Here is a 22396-nt window from a genome sequence, read left to right on the forward strand (position 1 = left end):
AAACACATAATGAAACAGCCCTCTTATTAAACTTCCGTATGTTTCACTTAGTGGTTGTCACGCTGCTTTCAGGCATGTAGGTGAAGCTTAAGGCGGCCTGTGGCGCCATCCAGCGGACAGAACCGGAAGCACACCCCCTCACCTGTGGAAAAAAGAAAATGATGGATGCAGCAATCCAGAAATAGCTCCTACATTAGAAAAAAAGCGCACTGTGCGTCAAAGTCCAGTTCCGGTTATGTGACGCTCTAACAGCTTTACCATGGCCACAGTGTTATCAGAGGACTGTGATATTTCTAATTCATATGCCTCATTAGAGCAATGCGAATAGGCTCAATTAGCATTTTTTGACCATTGGCTGTTTTCCCACCCTAAACAGAGTTTTGGTTATGAAAGTATTTTATGTAACGTGTGATATCTGGACAAAGGGGTGGATTTGTGTGGCTTTAAAATACTTTTGTTTGCCTCTTTATAATGTGTCGTATATTAACCTGTTGATATTAGAGTGTAATGTGGCTTTAATTTGGGGTATGCTTTTATGTAATGTAAGTAATATTCGTCATTTCGTGCTTTATGGAGTTTTTATACTTGATAGTGTTGAATAGTGTCAGTAAGATATTTTATTTCAAGACTTCAAATTCAGTTTGTTTTATCGGAAACGCCCTTTTTTATTGTTCTCTAATCGACAAAAAGTGATCTCTCTGTCAAAATTCATCTCTCTCTGTGGCATAATGTGGTGTGGTTTGGTGTGTGAGAGTGTGTCAGAGTCAGGGAGGCGGGAGGGGGAGGTGGGGGGGCACCCACAGTGTCTCTGCTGTGACTGTGTATCACTTCAGATGCTCAGACAGAATTAAAAATGCGCTCCTCCGCCTTGTCACCACTGTTGTGCGCATTTTCTTGACGAGCCCGTGTTCCCACAGCATGGTGCTCGGACTCAGAGGCTCAGCACTGTCTTCTTCATCATTACCCATTAAAGTCTCGCGGACGCCTAATTAGACCACGCGCAGCACCTGTCCCCACCTTCAGAGACGAGGTAAGTTAATTTTGAAGCTAAATTAGCGGAAAAGTCCGAGCAGTTTTCACGTCCACGAAGTGAAAAATGCAGCCGGAGTTTCCTGGAGAGTTTTCACATGCCTTCTGGCTGCAAGCTGCTGTTTCTGTATTAATATTTTCTCCTCCCTTTGAAGGTTTCTTTCTATTCTCAAGTTCAAAGCGCGTTGGCGTTTGTTGTTTAACGTCGTTTCCGGTCAGCAGGGGACGTCTTGGTAAACAATGCTGCTCGGTGATTCATGCATATGTGACATTCAAGCTGGTGCCAATTAATCAATTAGTGATCAGGGCGAGCATAAAATGGAAATGAGGCTGTCGCTCAGGCTATCCCACAGCCTGGCTGCAGCCAAAATTGATATTCCATTAAACTGAATTTGTGGAGATAAATTTGGTGTTTCTCTAACTGTTTCAGACTAAAATGAAGTGTAGGTGTTCAGGAAAATCAAATTATTGGCAGACAGGTCTGTGCTCATGTTGTCTGAGGAGGATTTGTTCTCTCTGTTTGATGTGACAGCTGGCTTTCTTTCAAGTTTGAGTGTTGACTTTTGGGCGCCGTGCCGCAGACGCACCTTTTGTCCAGAGGAAAACAAAAGCCTTTAAAGTTTTAATTGTTTGCAAACAAGAGCAGAAGTTCAGTTTCTGTTCAAACCCACGAGAAATGTTTCAAACAGCGAAAATCTACAGCTTTAAATGTTGTCTTTTCTGCACCTGTGCTTCTGCACCTCTGCACCAGCGAGAAGAGTGCTCAATTAGCCACTCAGACTTTTATTTTTGATCCCTCGTCTCCCCTCTGAGGGCAAAGTGAATGTAATCTCACACCATTGGACTGTTACATAACTTTCAAACTGAAGTGCCATCCTGCCTGCGTAGGAGTAGATGTGATGTTCCCACTTCCTTGCTGTTGTTTTGCTCGTTAATTCTGAGAGGCACATTACTGTAAGTGGCGTTTTTGTGACTTTCCATGACTGCTGATTTTTTTGGATGCAGATGAGGCTCCGGAGCAGGACTTGATTGCTTTTCAAGTCCTCGCTGTGATTATGCAGCCTACCTACCTGAAGTCTGATTGTTGAAGTCGCACTGACATGTTGATTTATGACCGAATGTGTGTATTTATGTGTGTGTGTGCTGCATTCCTGCCTGTGTTGTGTAGGAGGAGTGTGATCGCAGTGTGCCCGAGCATGACGCTCAGAGATGTTGGACACAGTTCAGTCCTTTGCCGAGCAGTCTGTCCTCAGCGCTGCACAGACAGACATGTTACAGTAACCTGACTCATGTGTACATGGCAGGCTTCCCCCGGGCACTGCACAGGCACTGTGTCATCATTACCATAAAACAAAGGATGAGTTTAATTCCTGCAGCAAATGTCAACCATTTTGAAAAACCTGGCAGCTGATCATAAATAATGATGGACGGAGTGAAAAACCTCAGGACAGAGATGTGCGTCAGTTACAGGCTGTAAACACTGTAGATCAGAGCAATCGCATCAATAGTTTCTCTTATTCTTCAAATCTTCTTATGTCGCCGTAGAAAATGTTGAAATCAAACTTTATGTTATTCACTTTTGTCTTCTAAGCTCTTGTCTGTTCCCCAGTAACTCTTTGCTGGACGTTTCCTGGACAAAGGGGTGTTGATGTAATCTGGTAGTATCTGGGAAAGTATATTCTTTAGGTGGTGCAGTTTGTATATTTTCACCCATAGTAGCTTTTTAAGAAAAACACCATTTGTGCAGTTGGACGCATTATTTTGTTCCCCAATTGGTTTACACACACAAGGAATATTATCTTGAGTTTTGGTGCATAAAGGCAAACGTATCCTGACAGCAGAACTACAATAGTCAACAAACATTATGCCTTTATTTAGAGCGAGGACAGTGGATAGTGTTGGAAACAGGGGAGAAGAGGACACACGGCAAGTGGCCGAGGGTGGGAGTCGAACCCAGGGCCGTCGTGTCCAAGACTGTAGCATCTATACATGGGACGCACCATTTAGCCACCGAGCTAAACCAGCGCCCCGCAGTCAACAAACTTACATAAAATTGAAGTACACCAAGAAAATATGAATAAATCTTATATAAAGTGTGTGCAATCTATTTTAAAAAGAATAAAAGAGCGGTATGTCTGCAGGATTGAAAATACTGAGCAAAGTGTGCAAAAGAATCAAGGTAGAGTCGGTCGTCTCTTATTTGGATCCGTCCATCCATTATCTACACCGCTTGTTCTGTTCAGGGTCGCGGAGGGGCTGGAGCCACGCACAGACAGACTACCTTTTACGCTCACACTAACACCTACGGGAATTTTCGGTGCACCGATGAACCTATCGTGCATGTCTTTGGACTGTGGGAGGAAGCCGGAGTGCACCAGAACCCACGCATGCACGGGGAGAACATGGAAACTCCACACACAAAGGCTCAACTGGGGTTTCGAGCTCCGAACATTCTAGCTGTGAGGCGACAGCGTTAACCACTGCACCCCCGTGCAGCCCTTAGGCAAGACGCTGGACCCCAAATTGCTCCCGAAAGCACAGGTGTACAAATGTTCATAGCTCCTGAGTGGAGATTGACATTAATGTGTGAAAGTGTGAATGTGACAGGTAGTGTAAAAGCGCAAGAAAAAACGTTACAAAAGTACAGACCATTTACATTTAGCCTGTAGTACAGAAAAAGTGCAATGTGCAAGATGATACTAATTTTTGTGTGTTCGGCGTCGAGGCTCCAACCTCATCACTCCTCGCAGATTTATTTGACATGCAGGAATTTGAGGGGTGATAAGAAAATATATTAAACCCCTCGTGTCGGAGCCTGCAGGTGGATGCTGGGGTGGTGGTGGTGGTGGTGGTGGGGCTGAAAGCATGAGCGCAGTACTGGTTTAGGGCAGCGGTGGCGATGGCAGAGCAGGAAATCTTGGGAGGAAGTGTGTTGCTCCATGAATTTAAAAAGCCAAAATTTGAGTGCACACTTACGAACTCAACACTTCTTGCATTCTTGTTAAAGTTAGCACCAAATTACACTCTCTTTTCTGGGAATTTTTAGTAACCATGACGTGGGAGTAGCCAGGCCAGGTGGGATATATAATCCCCCCAGCGGGCTCTGGGTCTACCCCGGGGTTTCCTCCCAGTTGGATGTGCCCAGAAAACCTCCACAAGGATCATTTAATCCGTACTGTTGGTTAGATTTTGTTTGACTCCTGTTTTTAGTTTAGTCCTTTATCTTCAGTCTTGTTAGTTTCACTGTTGTCAATTTTTCCCTTGGCTTTAATTGTCCTGTGCACACTGTGTGTTCAGGTAAAAGAGGCTGACACGCTCTAATTGGACGTCACTATGCAAAAGTCACTCGCCAGGGAAGAAAACATTCAGCAACTAGTGAGAAACGCTTTACTGACTTCACATTTCTCTCCCTCCTCCTCCATCGTGGCATATCATCTCTCATCAAACACCTCCACCCTCTGACCAACCTACCACCCAGCAGAGAGTAAATGTAAAAATATCAACAACAAAACTGCAGCAAAGAAGAGACGTGATATCACTGCTGGAGACTGTCAACATCTCCATATGTTTAACACACCACAGCAGTGTTTGAGTTATGGTGAAATGATGCGTGTACGATCTGGCTGCAAGCGTCTTTCTAATGCATTTCGACATGCTTAAATGAATACATGTGTAATGGCACTTGTTGATTATCAAAATGACCTCTTTAGTTAAAACATTATCCCCTTTTGGGTTCCAAGACTAAATCATGTAGTGTTTCTTTACAGTTAAAATGTACTCAAAACACGTCTGTCTTATGGAGGCTTCTGAGACTACGAGGGCAGGCTTATTTTAGTAGTTTTTCAGGGGAAGTTTGGTGCATAAATGCTCCAATATGGACAATATTCCATTGCCTGTAGCTACACTGAGCTTCTCCTCAGACAGAATAACTCCCCGGACACCTGACTGGTCAAACCCAACACACCTGACTGTGACTGGAGTCCGTTTTAAACATTCACGGAACTTGAACAGGAAGCGCTCTGGGTTGACTTCCTCCCTCCCCGGCTGCTTCAGAGAGAACAGTATTAATGCAGGCTTTTGTCCTCTTGTGGTCACTCTAACACAATGTGAAAATGGAGGATGAAAGTGATCCCTTATTGTCACCGTCAGGGCTACACTCAGGCGAGTCATACGAGGGTGTAGAAAGCGTGGAGATGCCTGGAAATTAAATGTCAACGTGTTTAGACGGATGCACTAGAGATTTTTCATCCAGATATTGTTAATGTTTCTTTTTGGAAAAAGAAATGTTAAAATATTTAAAGTGATCATATTTGATTGATAGAAAATGAATCCTTGACCCCAAAGGCATCAAACTTCTCGTCTCAAAAAGCAGCTAAATTGGAAATTAATTCAAAGTCTTGAACACCCGCTGCCCCTGATTTCAGTGAAATACCTCCCTCAAACATCCACAACAAAACTTTAAAAGCTCTGCTTTTTAGCGAGGCATTATTCACTCTCACTTATGGAGAACCTCTGAACTTACCTAACAGTGCTTTACAAAAATAACGTTGTGTATGGAGAGCTCCTCATGCCGATCCGTCATTAGTCACACTGTGAATCACACAATCATCCACAGGTGGAAACATAGCAGAAAAGAAAGAAAATGGGACCTTAAACACCCTCAAAAGTGCACGAATCATGTAAAAAAATTTGATTCTCACGATTATAGAAAACAGATTTGACTCAAGTCCACAGAAATATTTAAATTTCTACGTCACTTCTTTCATTTTGTCTTTTAAAATGTGACTGCTTTTAATCAATCGAGGCTGCTAATTAAAACCAGCGTGAAAGCAGTGACAGCATCCCGACATTATTCTGGTTGTTTTGTGTGACAGAATCGAGTGACAGCATCTTGGAAAAAAGTTTGTTTTTAGTTTTGCAAAGGAGACAAGTGGATAAATTGGAAGGAGATTGTTATTCTGGCAACTTTTTCACAGCTTCTGATGAGAAAAATGTTCATTTGAAAACTCACAACGTTGGATTGGATGACCTGTTCAGATGGATGAATGTGGCGTCCGGAGCCAAGTGCAGCCTTCACAAAAAGCTCAGAGGCATGGTGAGAAAAACAAGACTCAGTGATAATTATTCATCACATTATTAAAACAATCAACTATCTATCCAAACTTTACACAATCATCCGTCAAAGCAGGACAACAAAGTCCAACATCCCACTGATGTGAAGCAGGATGGTGGACATTTTTACAGCATGTGTCCCTAAAAGATTAAACCCTTTTTTAGTCTGCTATAATCTCTGCAAGACGCATGTTTCTTCATCTGGAAACTTCAGTGTATTTTATCACTTGCAGCTATTATTTTTGGCCACTTGGGGGCAGCAGAGACAAAAACCTGTAAACACAATATTGACATATGACCCTTAAGTTGTTGTGTTAGCTACAGGTGCTTATTTGCACATCCAGCAGCAGCATCATTCACTTGCGGTCATTTTTCTAATGTCCGATGGTCATTTTCCTTTTACCTCTATATTTGGTCTCCACCAACTCCTGAGGTAAATATGTGCCTCTTTGTCTGAGCAAGTTGTGTGCCTATAATCGCTTTGTATTTTAGTTTTGAGCTTAAAACAACAGTGCTATGTTGATTGTACAACGTGCAGTGCTTAGCGCTGTTGCCTCACAGCTGGAAGGTTCCTAGTTGGAGTCCCGGTTTGGACGCAGGGGGCCCTTCTGTGTGGAGTTTGCACGTTCTCCCCGTGCATGCGTGGGTTCCCTCCGGGTACTCCGGCTTCCTCCCACAGTCCAAAGACATGCTCGCAAGGGAGAGACAGATCTGAACCAGAGATGTTGTAATTGCAAGGTTCTTACCTTAAACCATGAGGTGTCCATGGCCCTTCATATTCAGAAAGATCTGTAGGAAGCGATTGGGTTGGGTCTGGAATTATTTTATATTCTTCTACCTTCTGTATCCAAAACCTCAATAAAAATCCAGAGTCATATTGTGGGCATGATTTTATGACAAATTCTTGAGCACTAACTGTGGGCCTCCTTCTTGTAATTTGCTAGTTTTGCGTGGTCCCCAAATCAGCCCCTTGTCAGCCTCAGACAGCTCTGATTAAAACTTTAACACTTAGAAATCACCATGTTTTAGCCCAACATAAAATAAAGTGTGTATTTGTATGTGATAATATATGTTGAGCTGGTTTAGTCGGTGTCACACTGCAGAGAAACAAAACACCGTGCGCGATTCATTTTACAGTTTCTTGACGTCATGATTGACAGCCTATAGCTTCTCTTCCTTACACATACATAAAAACACATAAAGCACACACACTCGTGGTCTGACAGAACTATTTGTGCCCCCTCTGAATCACAGCACAGTTAACCGTTATGCTTCTATAATTATGAATATTCACAGTTATGCTAACAGTCCTTCTTCTCTCCTACAGCCCCAGTGTTACTTCTGACTCATACTAATGCCTTTGTACAACTTCGTCACAAACACACAAACACAAACACACACTCTCACTTCCTAGTCCCTGGCCCTGAGTGCTATCGCTACGGCGCTTTTTGCAGCAGGCATCAGAACGGACACCTGTCATCAGTCAGCAGGCCCCCGTGCCCACTGTTGCCCCCTGCGGATACTTATAGCCCACTGCAATTATGTTGATCCATTAGTCATCCCACGCATGCAGTGATGGGCTCCAGCTATACTTAGCCTCCGTCATGGTCACTCTTTACAAATAAGAGATTTTACAGACGGATGCGTCAAACATGAGCAGAGATTATTAATAGGAACACTGTAGTTGTGTAGTTGTGAAGTTTATTAGTGAGGCAACAACCACAGCTCATTAATGTGTGGTCAACTTTTATATGTTTGTTGAGTTAGAGAAACTTACCCTGCGTCCTTTGATGTGCTGCCCCCCTTTCCTCTCCTGAACTAGCAAGGTCAACATGTTAGCCGTTAGCTGTAGCTGTTTCTCATCAAGCAACAGTTTCACAGCAACAAAAAAAAACCTCCATAAAGTCACTTTACCACTTTACATACGGATATAACGCCTAACTCCAAGTAACAGGCGGCAAATTGTAGGCTAAGTGTTAAATTACTGAACAAAAAACCAAAGCATCATGCTAGCTTTTTGGAAGGTTGCTATGTGCTATGATTCTTGTCTTTTAAAGTCAGAACAGTAATCTTTTTAGATTAATCGATTGAAGGCTGTAGAGATTAAAGGAAATACTTTCTCATTCTCATATCTGTCTGTTAAATATAAGGCTACAACCACGAGACAGCTAGCCTAGCTTAACGTAGCCTTTTAATCCATCTATGAACCAGTGTTAGAACAACATAATGCAGTTTAGGGAGGGATTATGTTTATATAAATTTCTTAAATCATGAAGGAAAGAATTTTTTAGCTGAGTGAGTGATTCAGTTAATTTCTTTTAAAAAAAAGTTACATAAGCTTTGTAGTTACAGAAGCTAGGAGGTGCAAGGCTAACCATGACTAGCGGCAGGACTTTTAGCCCGACATTGCCAACCTTTTGTTTAATTTTCAATTTCCAAGTAGCCTCATCAATGCAGTCAAAATTCTCCAGACGCTTTAGAACAATTGTAAAGCAACAATCAGAGCAACAACACATGTAACGTAGCAATAGGCTGCTAGGCTAGGCTAGCTAGTTCATAAATCCAATTATATGGCTTCTAGTTGAACATTATACACAAACATTTGGCATGACTTGATTGATGATGATAGTAGCCAATAATTTTTAATTCGTGCACAACCTGAACTAATATCTAGTTTGCTTAATGCTAATGTGATAGCCGGTTCAGAACTCTCCATGTCAGCGGCAGCCATCTTGGTTGTTTACAGAAATGCTTCAACGAGTTTGACCCGGCCCTTTCAAGAGAAACTCTCATGATTGGCTTGACCAGGTTTAGGTTGGCTGGAAAGAGACCAGGCGCATTTGTTAGAGCAAATAAAACATTAGCTTGTGTTGAATAATTGTTAAAGAGAACCACTGGCATCCACTACTGAGAATTGTTGATTAGTCAGATCAATGACTGCATATAAAGACGGAGGCCACGTCTCCATCCACTCATTTATTTGAAGCCAAAACACTCCCGAGGCAGGCGCTGCCATCTTACGTTGGTGATGTCTTTTAGAGCCAGAGACTGCACAATAGAGATCAGCTGGTGGAGCCCCTTCCGCTAACCAAAACACAAATTTAACATCTAAAAAAAAAACAGCAAAGGATCCCGCACGTTGACGTGTTTAACAGCAGAGCAGCTTCTTGTGTTGGTCTGACGTTCACAGATATGGAAACTTCATTGACTGTAGTGATTGTTTTAGTTACCGTTCCTCCTCTACTCTGCTGATCCAGAACAGAACGCCGCAGGAGCCGTATTTGTCAACAGAGCTGTCAATCATGAGGTCACACCCCCTTTTTACAGCATCAAATAACTAATTAGAAATAAACTTGTCAGAAAAATGAACTCTTGGACGTAAATCAGCAGGATAAGAACTCGCTATAATGACAGAAACCATGTTTGAGAAAAATGTATTTGACGTGTGTTTGGATTTTATAGCTTGACTCATGTCCCATCTGTTAACATGGAGGAGGCGGGCTTTATGACCTATACTGTAGCCAGTCAGGGGGCGATAGAGAGGGTTTGGCTTCACTTTTAGGTGAGCTGTCATGTCGTCCATCTTTTTATACAGTCTGTGGTCGGGATGCATTTTTGTAATTGCTTTTTATTAAACAATAACCAAGCGTCTACTCCAATTTTACAGTTTCCAGTGTTGACAGTGTGCATGGACCCTTTCTTTTGTCACTGGGCTGCAGATTTAGTGAGTACATTTTGGGGTTAACATCCCTGGAAGTGTCTTTAATGTTTCTAAATTTGGATGTATCATGTTGGATGATAAGCCTAAAAACCTTTGATTGCAGCATCATTTGTGTGTAGAGAAGCTGTGAAACTTTGTACCGATATAGACTTAAAAACATATTAAGACATCCAAAATTTACGAGACATCCAAAGCATGTTAAAATTACAACAAATAAGCCCAAAAATACACAAATGTGTGATTTTCTAGTTGCCTGCTTATCAAATTCTCCAGATGGAAACAGCGTATGTAGGATGTGACAGCGAGCAAAGTGCACAACATCGCTGTCTGTTTCCAGCATCACTATCGTTACATGTTTGTTGGCTGGAGGTTACAGTGATGGAGAGAAAATGCTGTGAAGACTCCGTGTGGCATCTTGGATGATGAAGCAGAGGCTGGAGAGGTTCTGTGGCTCAGTGTGGAGGGGGCGGGAGAAGCTGTGGAGGATTCTGTTTCCTCCTCTTCCTCCCTCGGCTGCTCTCCTCGGAGTCTCTGGAACGGATTCTGGACCTATTTTATGTGTTTGTTCCTGTGGATGGCAGGTGAAATGTAATCTACAGTACAGACCATTTCCATTGCAGAGAATATATCAATATTTTTAACTAATTATCAGAAATAATCATAGAAAAAGAAAATAACTCCTCCACTGTCTGTATCCCCAAGAGACCAGAATGCATGGCTGCTACACGATGTAAGTGTAAAGGGCAGCTTTCTGCTGCTCTTACTATCTCCATCATTATGTGTCCACCCACACAGAATACTTAACTGAAGTTATTGTGCATGTGAAGGCTGCTGGAAGGAATTCTGGGAAATGTAGGAAACCACTAGATTAAGGTGAAGTAAAGACGGCAATTTGAGGCTATATTAATAAAGGTTAAAGGTTAGATAATGAGTGATTCATATTTGCATATTTTAATAATTAACTTCAAAATCAGGTTTATGTTTTTAAAATGACTTTTTTTAACCTTTCAGGCGTCCATTTTTGTAGTTCACTTGAGTATCACATGAAACTGCCCTGTAAGTTTAGCTACAGATGTGTCGATTTATGTGTTTTTGTCATATTAAGATTGCACTGGATGTTTTATATATGCTGTAAGTAGAACAGATAGAGAAGGGTGTCGGAAAAACTCTGACATCCATCTGCAAAAAGTGGCTCTATTCATGATTTACGATAAAATGGTAAAAACGTCCAACAAATCTATGTACCGTAAAATCCAGAATATAAGTGCACCGGAATATAAGTCGCAGTCTGTCTCGGAGGGTTAAAGGTAAAAACATGTCTACAAGTCATTTCAAAACTATTTCAATTGATTTACATTTGAAAAACATGCAAAACACAAAAATTACAGCCTACCATCTGTTTTCACCATGTCGAGTTTGTAATCCTGCTAGCTAGCGGTCCCGTAGTTGAGCTCTGCCTACGGTAACGTTGACTGTTGTGAGGATGGCGGCTGCACTGGCGATCATGACAAAGCTTTAGCGCCATCGTCTGGGTAAAGTAACACAATTGCAGCTCACTTTTTAGTTGAAAAAAAAAAAGTATTAAAAGTGCGTCTTATACACCGGACTTTACGGTAAACATTGATGGAAGACGGAGGATGGTTTCACGTCCAGTGCAACCTCACTACTCCCTGAAAGGTGGGTGATGAAACCACAGACTTTGTGCTTTGCTGCAGCAGTTTTTATGCCTTTAAACATTCAAACCTACAAGTTTAATCTTTCAACAGTTAACTCTGTCTCGTTCGCCACCTTTCAGAGCCAAACGTTATGTGGTGTGATGCTCAATTTTACTGTCAGACTGATGCATTTGTAGCACATAAGAGCACCTTGCAAAGAACATTTAGATAAGTTAAAATGACAATGAAACAAAGTTAAACACAACCAATTATATACACAAAGTTTAAAGGACAGTTGTGCAGACTTATGGCACCTAGTGGCGAGGTTTCAGATTGCGACCAACTGACGATCTTTCCCCTGACCCTGGCCTTTTAAGGGGAACCTACGGTGGCAAGTAAACATTAAAGAAAAACATTAAAGGGGAATTTTAGACCCAGTTGTTTGTCTGCTCTGGGCTACTGTAGAAACATGCCGGTGCAACAAGGACCCACTCCTTTTGTGGACATAAAGAGCTTTTCAGGTGATTTTTCACTAAAGAAAGCAAACACATTATCAAGATCATATTCCATATCTGCCAATATACCCCCCTACTTTATACGTACTGGTCCTTTAAGACACATGAGGATTGCTTCCTCCTCCCTGCATTTATTCTATGCTCAGCTGGAAATCCCCTGCAATCTCCTTCACCCTGTAGTGGCTGGGCTGTAGGTGGTTTCACCCACAATCATCTGACAAAAGTCTTCCCCTGACTCTCCTCTTCCTCTCCTTCACTGGTGCAGAACATGACGAAGCAGTCCTCAGGGAGCATCTGGTGGAGGCTCTAAGTGTTGCGATTGTTTAAACAAGGTTGAGTCTCTTGGGGGCGCCACTGAGCCTCTCTGCAGCCTGCCTTGTCTCTGGTCTGGAGGTGGACAAATCTGGACACCATGATGTCGTCCATCTGCAGCAGAATGAGCTCCTCGCTAAGCAGCTGCTCCGTGTCACTGATCTCTTTCGTCCTGCACCGTCCTCCTGATCATCCAAAAATCTTTGTTTTCATCACCCTCCTCCTCAGCTTCACTTCCGCTTCACCTCCAGCCTTCAAAGACTTCCTTTTTGTCTCGAGTTATCTAAGGCTTCATCTCACGACAGACTGTGTGTGTATCTGCTTAACAGAGACATGACACTGTGGTCTGCTGAGTGACAGCTGGAGATGTTTTCTGCGTAAATCATCTTATTCTTAGCCTGCCACATTACATTTTACACCTTTAAGATCTACATGATTCAAAGCTTTACCTACAGCACCTGCTATGTTTTCTCTGATCTGATAAAAAAGTGTAAGCGTTTGAGTCACTCCATCACATCATCGCTCAGCCAGCATGTCGTTCAGCCAGCCTGTCCAGTTATGCATCTCTTTTCAGGCCAAATCTGCGCAGCAACAATACATAAACAATTCAGGTTTTATTGACCTGTCAAAATAAAACACTCACCTCCCCCACACTGGCCTGCTTTAAAACATGAAACCCAAAAGCACAATTTATTATACCCCTGTCATAATAAATCTTCATGTTGTGAAAACCTGAATTCAATTTTGGAACCAAATCATAATATTGCAAACCAACTTCTAATGCTCCTTGTGTTCATCTTGTCATCAATCTTGGGTTCTTTTGTTTGTCTTTATATCTGCAGTTTTTCTATTTTCAACTTTGTTTTATTCTGAAAAACCCAATAAAAAAGACTTGTAAAAGAAGATAAAACACAATATCCCTTTTCCCAAATGCCTATCAGCAGCTAGCAAGTCTTTATAATTTCAAAGGCCTCCTCCATAGACTATAAGAAATGGATGTATTACGGTTAATAAGGAAGTGCCTTAAACCTGCATTCTTTCTTATGACCAGCAGGGGGCGACTCTACTAGCGGCCAACATTGACAATAATTCTCACTCAGTAAAGTATTTCCGAACAAGTTCGGGCGTTTATTTTGTAAAGAATATTTTGTGTTTTTATTTTGTAAATTGTAGTAAATTCAATGCTTAAGCAGGGTATGTTTTATTGTGTGGCTTCCTGTGACTCACAAGCTGCTATAGGGACCTGCCATCCAGAATAGAAATGTAACAAAAGCTTTCCAACCTGCTTCCAAATATGGTCACTTCTGGTTCCGAAAAAAACAAGATGGTGGACTGCAATATTTGAACACAAGGCTACAAAAACATATGAGGGCCTGTGCCCACTAACGTTGTTTTTCGCGCCTTTTTTCTTTTCAAAACCAATGCAGTTCAATGTTTTCAGCGCTCAGTTGAAAAACAACACTGTCGTGCTCATCAATGTCACTTCACCCTCACCAACCAATCAAAATCAAGAAGGGGCGGGTATTCTGACGTCGACTTTGTCAACAGCAATGGCGGAGGAGAAGCTTATCCTTTCCTCTTTTTGAGGAAAGAATTTCCAGGTCTAGCCTTAACCTTAACATTGTTTTTCTTTGTAAAATTGCCTTGAATAAAAGAAGATATTAACCATACAGAGCAATTTAAAACAGACTTAACGGTCACTACCAAGGGAAGCGGAAGTGCCACGAGAAAACGTAACCTAGCAACAGTAAGTACAGGTGAGAAGCGCTCTGAAATCAAGGTCGTGGGCGATGCCAGCGCAAAAAAAACGTCATTTGGACACAGGCCCTGAGTGAGGTCATGGTGCATACACTTCTTTTTTACATCATATTCTTGCCAATAATGGCGAGCCATATTCATGTACATGCGTGGTATTCCCCCTCTGAATTTCTCTCCCATAAGAGGGAACTTATTTTAGGGTTTTCCTAAACTCCATTCCTCTACAACTCCCCACAGAGTCCTAAACTAGGCTCAGCTTTCCTCATTCAGACAAGTCTTGCCCGACCTGTCTCTTCATCTACTTGTAAAGTGCTTAGCGTGCTCGGCAGCATCAGACTCTACGGTCTATCCCGCTGAGTTGCCTGCTGCTGCCCTCAGGTGTAAAAACACCCTGTTAGATATAGCGTACCTCTCCTTCTGCTTCTTTTATTTCCTGTCTGCCAAAAGCTTCAGGCCCACTGAAGTTTAGGATTTCCTTACCCAGCTTTAATTTTCAGTCTCGGCTTTTCTCATCTCTTTTCATCATTTTATCTTTTATCTTCCTCTTGTGTTTCTCCCTCTCTGTGAGTGTCTCTTTCTCTGAGGGAATTACATAAGTCTTTCTCTGTGTGTGTGTGGGCAGCGTTGCATTTTATGTAAGGCGGACCTGGAAATGGCTAGCAAAACACTAGGGTCTTGCTCTCTGTGATTTTATATTCCTCTTTCTCTCTCTGATTTTCTTATAGCCTTGTGTGGTTGGGTCATCGGACTGCGGATCTGCGTGGTGTTTGGCTCCAGATATGCAGTGGGGTGGCTCTTCAGGCCCACTCAGAGTCACACTCACAGCTTGTTTTTTTTTTTTTAGCGAACCTTGAAATAAAGATTTCTGACTCCTAATTTGAAGACGATGAGTCTTGTTGACTTGTAGTGTTCATGTGGAGTGTGTCGGTTTTGTAGTGAGGAATGTCGAAGTGAATCTTTGACAGATAAAGTTTTAGGTTTCGGCAGTTGTCAGTTAGCTAAGTGCTGCTCTTGCTGCGCCTGTTGACATTGACAGATTTACAAACACAAAATTTGCAGTCATTTAGGAAACAATTGTTTCATACAGAAGCAAACTAAAGTTGGATTATTGTTTTTACCCAACAATTACCCACTTTGTCGGCTTGTTGCTAGCAGAATTTTTAACCGTAGCTAACTAGCATAAAAGACGGCGAACACTAGCGGCCATTAGCCTATCGCTAACATTTGACTGTTGTTGTCGTCTGCCAAAACTCTTTACAAATAGCTCTGATTTGGAATTATTTTTATTAGAATAATAACTAATAATACATCATTATGTAACTTATGACATCTCCATCCCTTTTCCTACATAGCCAAGATGATAACACTCAACTTTTTGGCTTTTAATGAGCACACCTAGCACGTGTCAGTAGAGAAAAACATGACTTGAGACCCAGCGCTTCTAGCTAAGCTAGGTTTTAAAGAAATACCTATGAAGAGTCATACATGTGGTCAAAGGTCATACGTTATCGAAACACAAGATGTACTGCTAAAAGTCAGAGGCTTAAGCAGAATGTTCCAGGTAAAAACTTAGCATTGTCACCAATCCTTGAGGCTAAGCCACTGTAGAAGTAAATTGATTAAAATGTTATTGGTTCTAACATAAAACTTTTTGAGTGTTATGGAGCAGCAACACAGGGGTTAGATTTATACTCTAAAATATGCTTCACCTATGCAAGACAAAGGGATTTAAGGATGAGGAGGAATCAATGAGTTGGCTAATGCTATCTAGCGCATGTTTGGCTGGAGTAGCTGTGTTTCAGCTCTACCTAATCTAAAGAAACGGACAGAGACGCGATCCCTCCTGATGTAAGTGATAAATAATGGTTTGGTCCCACACAGTAGATGTGTCAGTCCTAACCTGTAAGTATACAAAATATTGTTAATAACCTGCCCATATCCTTTTATGCTAGGTTACTGCTAGCTTCCATATGTGCCTGTCACCTTCTCTATTAGCATACACTTGAGTTGCGGATGTAGATAAGTTCTGGTCTTGTTATGTTCAGAGAAAGACAGTTACCTCTTTGATTAAAATTTTTGCTAATACAAGAGAGGGAACGGAGAAAAGTTGCGACTGTAGGAATTAAGCTAGTTAGCTGCACATGCTAACGTTTTTAGCTCAAGTTAGAACAAAGAAACTCACTGTTTTATCCAGTTCTTATTTATTTGCTCTTTTATTTTAGTTTTTGAAGTCTTTGTTAACCAAAGTATGGCTCTTCAAAAGCACACAATGCGGCATGTGTAGCTAGCATGCTAAACTATCATCTCACAATTGCTGTTTTTGGATTCAGCGAACTGTTTTTTCCCTCTCATCTTTTCAACAGAATAGAAAAGTTTCATACAGCCCTCTAAACAAACCTGCTTTTAATGTATTATATAACGCTGACGTCCTCCTTTGATTGATATTTGCTGTACTTGATTCCTGACCCCTCTAATGCTATTTACCATTAACTGTTAACAGTCCTATAGAGTGCATATTGGAGCGCAGATAACACTTTCCCGAGTGGAGGGGAGAGTTATGTAACAAGTGGCAGGAGGTGATGAAAAATGTGAAAATTCAAATGTGTTATTGAATGAAAACAATATTCATAATGCTTCCTGTAATACCACTGCAACAGGTTGCTTCATCTGGAGCAGTACAGTCACTGCTCAGAATTGAACTTTTGAAGTCGGAGAAAAAATAACACTGATAACAATGGCATCACTTTATTTTATTTTTCATCTTATTTATTTATTTCCTCCAAAAAAAGACACCAAAGCTTCCTAGAGGCGCAGCACCTCTGCACCCCGGAAAACCTTTAAGACACTGTGAGAGTGTGTGTTCATCATTGCGTGTGTGTATACAGTATAAATATGTGTGTGTGTTTGCGCGTTCGTGTGCGCAGGGAGAGGGTGTTTCACTGAGTGGGAATGCCTGGTAGGATGTGTAGGCCCTGATTGCTATGGCAACCATCTGCTGCTACGTTCACAAGCGTTCGCCAGCAGCCCACACAGTGTGACATCCAGCAGCAAGCCAATCTGAGAGAGAGATAAAGTACATCTGTGATTGAATGCTCACATTAAAGGGCCAAAATACAAGGAAAACATGGTTCACACCTGAGTGATTGTTGTTTTAAATGCGTGTAAATGGTTTTTTTTCCTATAAAAATGTAACATCAAAGATATAAATTCTTCAGAAATATAATTTTAAGTCCACAAAGCCGTAACAGAAGGAGGAGAGGTGTGCAGCATTCGGAGCAACACACTGAAGCCGAAACAACACTTTGACCGATTATAGAACCAACAGAAGGAAGTAAAGCTCCATTTAAAACTTTGAACTGAGGTTTGGTGAAGAATTTACTTAAAGTAACTCCTAGACAGCAGGTAGAAGTTAGTGGACAATGGCCCTCTTGGCACAGACTTGTTAAAGGCCCTCCATCACTTCTACATTTGAGAATGATCAGGTGTTTGCAGGAAATTTTTGTCCCTTAGAGGCTGTTTTGCACCCCTTCGTAGTGGTATCTCGTGTCTTCGAAGTTTTGCATCTCTTTGTTGTTGTTTTGTCTTATTTGTAGTAGTGTTTGTGTTATTGTATTTTACTGTGTCGCTTTGTTGTTGGTGACGATGCCTTTGTGGTGGTTTTATTATTTTTTTGTCATTGTAGTCATTTTGTGCCTAGTTGTAGTAATTTTTGTCTTTGTAGTTGTAAAATATCTCTGTGTAGTTGTGAAATATCTTTGTCGTACTTTGTGTGTCTTTGTAGTTGTTGAATATCTCTTTGTAGTTGTGAATTATATCTATATAGGGGTTTGTGTCTCTTTGTTGTTGTTTTGTGTCATTGTGGTAGTTTTTGTTTAATTGTATTTTTGTATGTCTTGGTTGTTATTTTTTGTCTTCATGGTCATTTTGTAGTTATTTGTGGTGGTTTGTTTCTCTTTGTAGTAGTTTTTGTCTTATTGTATTTTAGTGGTCTCTCTGTTGTCATTTTGTTGTGTCGTTATAGTCATTTTGTACCTATTTGTAGCGGTTTGTGTCTCTTCGTAGTGGTTAAATGCCTCTTTGTTGTGTTTTTTTGTCTCTTTATAGTTGTGTTGTACCTCTTTGTAGTGGTTAAATATCTCTTAGTAGTGGTTTGTGTCTGTTGTTTTGTGTCTCTTTATAATTGTTAAATATCTCTTTGTTGTGGTTTGCGTCTGTTGTTTTGTGTCTCTTTATAATTGTTAAATATCTCTTTGTTGTGGTTTGCGTCTGTTGTTTTGTGTCTCTTTATAGTTGTTAAATGTCTCTTTGTAGTGGTTTGTGTCTCTTTGTAGTGGTTAAATATCTCTTTGTAGTGGTTTGTGTCTCTTTGTAGTGGTTAAATATCTCTTTGTAGTGGTTTGTGTCTGTTGTTTTGTGTCTCTTTATAGTTGTTAAATGTCTCTTTGAAGTGGTTTGTGTCTCTTTGTAGTGGTTAAATATCTCTTTGTAGTGGTTTGTGTCTGTTGTTTTGTGTCTCTTTATAGTTGTTAAATGTCTCTTTGTAGTGGTTTGTGTCTCTTTGTAGTGGTTAAATATCTCTTTGTAGTGATTTGTGTCTCTTTGTAGTGGTTAAATATCTCTTTGTAGTGGTTTGTGTCTGTTGTTTTGTGTCTCTTTATAGTTGTTAAATGTCTCTTTGTAGTGGTTTGTGTCTCTTTGTAGTGGTTAAATATCTCTTTGTAGTGGTTTGTGTCTCTTTGTAGTGGTTTGTACCTCTTTGTAGTGGTTAAATATCTCTTTTGTAGTGGTTTGTGTCTGTTGTTTTGTGTCTCTTTATAGTTGTTAAATGTCTCTTTGTAGTGGTTTATGTCTCTTTGTAGTGGTTAAATATCTCTTTGTAGTGGTTTGTGTCTGTTGTTTTGTGTCTCTTTATAGTTGTTAAATATCTCTTTGTAGTGGTTTGTGTCTGTTGTTTTGTGTCTCTTTATAGTTGTTAAATATCTCTTTGTAGTGCTTAAATATCTCTTTGTACTGGTTAAATATATCTTTGTAGTGGTTTGTACCTCTTTGTAGTGGTTAAATATCTCTTTTGTAGTGGTTTGTGTCTATTGTTTTGTGTCTCTTTATAGTTGTTAAATGTCTCTTTGTTGTGTGATAGGATTTTGTGAACTTTTTTTACTTGTCTTGTAAAGAAAGAGACAGGGAACATGGGGTAAGAGAGGGGTATAACATGCAACAAAGGCCACTCGGCTTGGAGTCATAGTGGATGTCCAGCTATGAGGTATGCGTCTTAACCAACAGTCTACCGGGGCCCCCAGTGTCTCCATTTATCGTTATATAATAAAGCATCCAATTAACTTGTGATCTACCCAGCTCATCACAGAAAAAAGGGCTATAAAATGTCAATAAATGTTCTGATCTCAGCAACAAATGCTTGCAGTGTGTATGCTCACCTTAACACACACACACCTTTTCATTCTGTAAGTACACTTGTGATGTGTGTAGGTTTCACTTCAACTTTAAGGTCACAGTCTGGGCACGAATCTAAAGGAAACTCTCCAGCAAACTAAATATATACACCGATATGTTTTACATATTGCAGCCTGAAGACAACAAGAAAGTTACAAGTAAAATATGAACAACGAAGACCTTGTGGACAGCTGATATAATTGCCAGTAACAATTCATCTTGAAGTTGTATAAAGACCCTGTCCATTTGTTTCAGATGCAGGAGGTGGGCAGTACCCATAAAGGCTCTCAGCGGGCCTTCAGCGTCCTGGACCGTCTGCTGATAACACATCCTGTGTGGCTGCAGCTGTCACTCAACCAAGACTCCGCCCTCTATATCCTGCTCAGAGAGCCTGTTGGGGTATGGACAAGATATGTACTTATATTATATGGAGTTTGACTCAGGACGCAAAGAAAACATAATTCAATTTGTTTTATTTAATCTTAAAAACATTTTTACACACAAAACTGTAGCACGTTAGTGGGTGTTACATCTGAAATTATGCTCTATGTACAGAAAGCTAGGCTAATCATTGAAGAGATCATATTTTGAAACTGTAAACCTTAGTTCATATGAATATTTGCTTTAAACCCTCAGGAAAACCATTGGCAGCACACAAATAGCTGAGGTTTACGGGACAAAGCTGTTGATTGTTAACAACATTTTCTTTTCTCTTGATTAAGAAAATAGTGCAACAGTTTGGGAGAAAAACCCTCTTTCTTTCTCTATTTCTGAGAGTGAGATAAGGAGGCACTCTAATGTCTGGACAGTAATCATACAGTCCAGTCAGGAGGTGATTAGCCTAGCTTAGCCTAAACACTTGAAACAGATGAATGCTACAGCTAACTTGGCTCTATTTAAAGTATAAAGATGTGCTCACCAGCATCTCAAAAACTCACACATGAACATGTTGTTTGTTAATAAGCACACAAACAGACAATTTGTGTTTTCAGATGCGAGCTAGCAGTTTGCTTTCACTTTTTATGCTAGGCTAAGCTAATCTAGCTTCATACTTAAAGCACAGACATAAGAGTGGTATTGATCCTTTCTAAGTCTCAAAGTCAACTCATCTTATTCTTTGATATTACAGTAGCTGCTTTAGTGTACTAAAATCCATAAAAGTTTGATTTAAAATCATGAAAATAGACATTAAACACATAATAAGAACATTAAGTCTAAGAGGCTGTAAAGAAACTGTTATCCAGCCATTTTTTGTACATTACATTGCTGTTTGCACCATCTGTGCTCTGTCCTGAAAAACCTGTGAAGAAAATAGGTCTAAAAAAAGACAATTACATCCCTGTGCTTTATTCCTGCTTCTGTGGTGGTGGTTGTTGTTTCCTACAGACCTTTCTGGTGCGAAAATGCAGCTCCAGCCAGAGGAAGGTGCTGTGTTTCAGAGTGACAGCCGACAAAAGTATCTCCTCTGTAAAGGAGTGCTTCATCTGTGAGGAGGACTCCAGTGAGTATAAAACAAGCCACATGTTTTATCCACCTGCAGGTACAGCAGTACACATAACATCTCCCTGCTCACTGACTGTAGTACAGTACAGTTCATACACTTACCGGGTGAAGTAGTGTGGGACGGAGAAGATGGGTTCCCAAAAGGATTTGCAGCTGCCACATTTCCTGTTGGACTTTAACAAGTCTCCCAGTGCCTCCACAGCTGTCAATCAAACTCTGTTTCTTCTATATACAGCATTCGCCTTGGAGAGCTCAGCACTCAGCTTCCCTGACCTGTGTCGACTAGTGGCCTTCTACTGTATCAGCAGGTGAAGTATTACTTTTAACATATGACATATACACAACTAATGACCAGACCGGAGTATAAGGGACATGATACTTTTGATCTGGGCTGTTTCTCATGGTTTCCCACATAGTTCTGATCTATTAGTGGACGCAGTAACCAGGATATGACCCTTTGGTTTAAGGACTGCCACAGTTAAGCGAAAAGATTGGGATTGTCTCCATTGCAGTGACCATGTTTGGATGAGAGGGTGGTGTTGGAGAGGAGTGCTACGTTATTAAAGTCCCTCTCTAGCTGGGTGCACTCGGGACACTTTTGTCCACCAAAACTTTTACACCTACTTGGTGCCTTTGGGACATTTCTGTCTGCCAAAAATATTCCAGCCAATGAGCACCTTAGGGACAATTTCATCGCCACAAATGTTACAGCCACTAGACAATTCAGATACACTTATGTATGCCACCTTATGGACAATTTTATCCACAAAAAAATGTATACAAAAACTGTAGACTGCTTAGAGACACTTATGTTTGCCACATTAATTACACCAACTGGGTGCCTAAGGGGCACTTTCAATTGTCATGTGAAACATTTAAACACACTGGACGCCATAGGGACACTTTTGTCCGCCAAAAAATGTACAGCCACCATATGGCTTAGAGAAGCTTTTGTACACCAAATAAATTACACCAACTGTGTGCTTTAAGGGCAGTTTTTTCCATCAAAAATTTTACACCCACTTTTCCCCTTTGCCACTATTGTTCGCCACTATACGGCTTAGAGACACTTTTGTATGCCACATTAATAACACCAACTGGGTGCATAGGGATGCTTTTGTCTGCCAAAAATGTTACACCCACAGGCTACTCTGGGTGCCTTACAAAGACTTTTGTCCTGTAACAAAGTTTGACTTTTAAAGAATATACTTGTAATGGAGAGGACCAAACAAATTTCGGCTGTTATGGAGTCATGCCCAGGTTTTTGAAATGAGATGAACCTCAAGAGTTTGTTTGGCCATGGATTTAACCTGATTTGATCCAGCCCAGCCCCTCTGGAAATC

The 22396-nt window shown here is 40.9% G+C and overlaps 1 protein-coding gene across 1 annotated transcript in view; it reads left to right on the forward strand.

The window, feature by feature from the left end:
* Positions 1-867: 867 nt before the first annotated feature.
* Positions 868-22396, forward strand: part of rin1b (Ras and Rab interactor 1b) — a 36348-nt gene continuing 14819 nt past the window's right edge. The window contains exons 1-4 of the mRNA XM_069672845.1: positions 868-1030; positions 19806-19949; positions 20937-21051; positions 21289-21361. Of these exons, the coding sequence (XP_069528946.1) occupies positions 19806-19949; positions 20937-21051; positions 21289-21361 (332 nt within the window). The 5' untranslated portion in view covers positions 868-1030. The remainder of the gene's footprint in view (positions 1031-19805; positions 19950-20936; positions 21052-21288; positions 21362-22396) is intronic.

This window comes from Semicossyphus pulcher, unplaced genomic scaffold, assembly GCF_022749685.1.
Source record: "Semicossyphus pulcher isolate SPU_LCO1_2020_fin unplaced genomic scaffold, fSemPul1.0.p SCAF_21, whole genome shotgun sequence".
Taxonomy (NCBI): Eukaryota; Metazoa; Chordata; class Actinopteri; order Labriformes; family Labridae; genus Semicossyphus; species Semicossyphus pulcher.